We start from the raw sequence: 5114 nt of genomic DNA on the forward strand, positions 1-5114 counted from the left end.
AGCTCTCTGGATTGGCGCTGCAGGGTCAGCGAGTGTCGGTCTGTGCGGAGCCTGGCCAGGGTCACCTGCAGCCGCTTGGTCCCCAGCACGCTAACCAGGGAGCGTCACCAGGTTGGTCCCTGCCTGGAGGAGAACAGATGTGTCTCACTGCCCCAGGGGCACGGCTGGGTCCCGAGGGAGGGGAGGTCCGGTGTCTGCTCCCTGTCCCCTCCTGGGACGAAAGAGCCCACTGTTGCTTCCTAAGGGGAGCCTTATTAAGGGCCCCAGTGGGCCCTGCCCTCACTGTGCAGGCAGAGGTGACTCTGTGTCCTGTAACGTGGGCCCACCCAGCTCCCTGGGTGAGACTCGACCAGGCCCTGTTCAGCCGGTGGACCCAGCACAGCCTCTGGAGGCCCTGGGTCCCTGTGCCCCCAGCACTCTGCTTTAGGCCCACACACTCCCCGGGGGGCCCTAGGGCCCCCTTGACGGACACCCCTCTGTCCCCTCATTGGGACGTAGTCACAGGAGACTGGCAGAGGGAGACAACTGCTGAGAAACGTGGGGCTGGAGGACTTGATTCCATGAGCAGCTCCTCCCGGTCTCCCCGCATCCCCCTCACTCAGCCCAGCCGCGCAGAGCCCCGTCAGCTGGGCACATGCTGGACAGCGGCCAGAGCCGCCTCTCTGGAGCTGCCAGGTCTGAAAGGGGCCTGGGCAGGCTCAGCTCCCCCTACCCCAAACTCAGTCTGGGAGGCAGAGAGTGGGGATGAGAGGCTGGGGGTCCCAGGACTGGCAGTAGGAGTCAGGCAGCGAGGGGGTCCACTAGACTGGCTTGGGCCATCTTCCCTTGGCAGCCATGCCGAGGCCTGCTCAGGACTCTCCCATACACTAGAAAGTGGCCAGAGATGCTGATAACTCAGGCCCTTGCCCCGTGTCTCTCCAGCTGCGGGCACCTTTGCTTGCTGGGCTCCAGCCACCCTTCTTTGGAGTTACCAACTTGGCTTGCCTAGAGGCCTTCCGTGATGGCGCTCCCTCTCCTGCAATGCTTCTCCCCCAGGTCTTTGCTTGGCTGGCTCCCTTCACTCTTCAGGTGTTGGTGGCAACATCACCTCCAGGATGCCCTCCCCAATTGCCTCCTCCCTTGACAAGGCAGCAGCTGCTTCTGTCCATTTCCCCATCAGAAAGATCCAGATGCCTGCATGAGTGTCAGATTCACAGAACCTCAGAATTGGGTGAGAACTTGCAGACCTCGAGGCCCTGGCCTCTGCCTGGTGGTCACATGGCTTTTATACTCCCAGGGATGGGCTGCTTCCCAGCTCATGCGGCAGTGGGTCCTGGGGCCAGCGTCTCTGTCGGGCAGCTTGCCCCAGGGCCCTCCCTCTGCTCTCAGGCCCCCAGAATGGTCTGCTCCCTTGTCTGATTACTGGCATTACCCAGCTCCTTTTGGTGCGTCCCCTGGGTCCCCAACTCCTCTGAGACAGAACCCTGTTCAGGCTGGACTGCCTCAAGGGACCCACATCAGTCTATTTGTGGCAGAAAAGGTTAGCAGACTCTTGGGAAATGTCAGGAGATAAGTCAGAGCTGGCCAGAGGCGAGGCCCAGTGACGCTGTGTCATTTTACGAGAGTCTCTTTCCTTAATCAGTGGAAGAGGAAAACAAGCAATGAAGGATTTTCCATGTAACCACCAGTAGGGCACAGTGTTCTCTCCTTGCTTGAGCTTACCCCGAGAGGATGGGTCTGACCTAAGGCTGGGAACCCTGGCCTCAAACGGTGGGGTTGGGTGTTCTGGAGTGTGACTCCCAGGCATCTGGCCTTGGGCTGGACCACTGAGGTGGGCACAGCTAGTTCAGTTCATCTACTCCTGCACACTCATGGAGCAGATGGGGAACTGAGCCCAGAGGGGCAAGTTAGGCAGCATATCTGTGGAACCTGGGCCTCTGAGAGAGCTCTCAGAGAGATACAAGTCTTCTAAACTGGAAATGTATTTATTCATTACATCACCACCCACCCACCCACCTATTCATCTATCCACCCATCCACCCATCTATCTACCCATCTACCCATCCACCCACTCACTCATCTACCCATCCACAAACCTATCCACCCATCCATCTACCCATCCATCCATGCCTCCATCCACTCATCCATCCATCCACCCATCCACCCATCCATCCATCCACCCTCTGATCTATCCATCCATCCATCTACATTACCACCTATCCATCCATCCGCCCATCCATCCATCCATCCATCCACCCATCCACCCATCCATCCACCCATTCACCTATCCATCCACCCATCCACCTACCCATCCACCCATCCACAAACCTATCCACCCATCCATCTATCCATCCATCCATCCACCCATCCACCCATCCATTCACCCCTCCACCCACCCATCCACCCATCCACCTATCCATCCACCCATCCACCCACCCATCCACCCATCCACCCATTCACCCACCCGTCCACCCATCCACCATCCATCCACTATCCACCCATCCATCTCTATCCATCCATATATCCATCCATCCATCCACCCATCCATCCATTCACCCATCCATCTATCCACCCATCCATCTATCCACCCATCCACCTATCCATCTACTCATCCACGCATCCATCTATCCACCCATCCATCCATCCATCCACCCACCATCCACCCACCATCCACCCATCCAGCAATCCACCCATCCACTCATCAGTCCACCCATCCATACATCCACTCACCCTTCCACCCCTGCACCTATCCATCCATCCATCCCTCCATCCATCCCTCCATCCACCCACCCATCCATCAATCCATCCCCCCACCCTTCCACCCATCCACCTATCCATCCATCCATCCATCCATCCATCCAACAATCCATCCATCCATTCACCCACCCATCCATCCATCCATCCACCCACCCTTCCACCCATGCACCTATCCATCCATCCACCCACCCATCCATCCATCCATCCATCCACCCATCCACCCATCCACCCATCAATCCATCCATCCATCCATCCATCTATCCACACATTCACCCATCCATCCAACCATCTACCCACCCATCCATCCATCCCTTCACCCACCCATTCATCTATCCATTCACCCACCCAACCATCCGTCCACCCACCCTTCCACCCATGCACCTATCCATCCATCCATCCATCCATCCATCCACCCATCCACCCATCCACCCAAGAATCCACCCATCCATCCATCCATCCATCCATCTATCCACACATCCACCCATCCATCCACTCATATGTCTAGCCTTCTGTCCATCCATCCATCCATCCACCCATCCACCCATCCACCCACGAATCCACCCATCCATCCATCCATCCATCCATCCATCCATCTATCCACACATCCACCCATCCATCCACTCATATGTCTAGCCTTCTGTCCATCCATCCATCCATCCATCCATCAACCCAATATATATTTATTAAAGAACGTAGCAGGCAGCTGACACTACGAGAAAAGTGCCTACACCTAAAGCAGAGCTGCTCTGGTCCCACAGAACTTTTCTGGATTCTCAGCTTTGGGAGGGATTGCCCTGCCCTTCCTCTCGGCCGTTTTTCCTTTTCTTTGCCATCTCGCCTCCATGATGACCCAGTGATCATGAGTGCAGTTGTAAACGTGTGAGCTCTGGTGCCCAGGGCCTGGGTTCAAGCCCTCTATCTCCACTCTGCTGGGGAGAGTGAGGGTCTGGGTTAGTGCTGGCCAGGGGTGGATGTGTGTGTGGGACCAGCCTGCACCTGGCCAGCCTTTGGTCAGTGTTGCTCAGTTGGGGTGCAGTCAGCGGTCCTGCTAGACACTGGCCTGCCCTGGCATACGTGTGCATGTGAACAGGGTCAAGTGGGTCTGGGGGGTGATGGACACAAACAAATGTCACATTTCAGCTGTAATGAGAGCTCAGTGGGGGATGAATGTGTTGCTCTGAGAAATGAAGAAGCAACAGCTTTCCAGGATGGATGGTCCCTGCTGTTCCAAGGGGATCCAGTCATGCTTGGGGCCTTCCTCCAAGCCCCGTCCCAGGCAGCTCCCTGCACTGCACCCCAAGGCCTGAGGGGCCAGGTCTGGGCTGCAGGGGCTGCCCAGGGATAATGAGCTGGCCTCGGGACACGCACTGGACAGCCTCCCCTGGAGCACTCGGTGCAGAGAGGCCTGTGGAGAAGCAGTGCAGACCCGCCCACCCCTATCGGGGCATGTTGGTCTGTTCTCTCCATCTGGTGCTGTAATGATGGCAATAGCAGCTAACACTTCCTGAGATCCCAGGCCAGCTGGAGGGGCCAGCAAGACCCACATATGAACTATGAAGAGGGGGCTCACCCTGGCTGTGTTGGTGTGTGTGGGGTACCAGGGCAGGCTTCCTGGAAGAGGTGGTGCCTTGCTGAGTCTTGAGAAGTGACATGGGAAGGAGTGCTGGGCATACCTATTGCACCACGCTGCTGCAGAATGGGCCTGGCTGGGGGTCTCAGGACTTCTGGCTCCTAGCAGAGGGGTTAGGAATGTGTGGGGGGCTCGCCTAGGCCTGCCCTGGCCCTACACGGCCCACTTGCCCTTCAGAGAAGGCAGCAGTGTCCCTGACATGGGTCACTAAGTTATGGCCCACCTCCGGCTCCAGATGGGGCAAGTGTTTCTGTGGTCAGGGCTGTGGCCGCACCCGGAGGCAGAGAGGCGCCCGCCTGGACTCCTTCTCCCGCAGCTCCCCGAAGAGAAGGTGCCGGACTGGGGTGCCGATCAGAGGCTGGCAGAGACCTTCTGGTGCAGGGAGCCGTCTGGACCAGGCGGGCTGCCAGGGCCCTCTGGCCGTCCCAGGTGCTGTCCAGCTGCGCGGCTCTGGGCTGGGCAGGCTGCCCGCAAGGCGCTCCCTCGGGCCCTGTGTTTCTAGTCTCGGTGTCCCCTGCCCCTCGGGACTGGGATCGCCCACTGCTCTTCTGGCCCTCCGGACCTGACTCTCCCAGCACACAGCTGGACGGTCCCTCCCAGTCTGCTGGGCAGAGAGGGGGAGTCCTTGTAAACGTTAACTTTATTGTCATAAAGAATGGTAATGTGAACCCCAGGGTGACAAGCTGTTGCCACCACCCTAGAAACTTCGTGGGTTTCTTCCCTCCCCCTTTGGAACCACTCACTTGAC

General features: G+C 58.0%; 1 protein-coding gene across 1 annotated transcript; it reads left to right on the forward strand.

The window, feature by feature from the left end:
• Positions 1–2007: 2007 nt before the first annotated feature.
• LOC123622073 (guanine nucleotide exchange factor subunit RIC1-like) lies at positions 2008–2481 on the forward strand (the record flags this gene model as incomplete). The annotated part of the gene is given in 1 exon segment (XM_045528147.1): positions 2008–2481. A coding segment is annotated over 1 exon segment (474 nt), but the record flags the coding sequence as incomplete, so codon positions are not given.
• Positions 2482–5114: the final 2633 nt, after the last annotated feature.

The sequence above is a fragment of the Lemur catta genome, chromosome 17 (assembly GCF_020740605.2).
Source record: "Lemur catta isolate mLemCat1 chromosome 17, mLemCat1.pri, whole genome shotgun sequence".
Lineage (NCBI taxonomy): Eukaryota > Metazoa > Chordata > Mammalia > Primates > Lemuridae > Lemur > Lemur catta.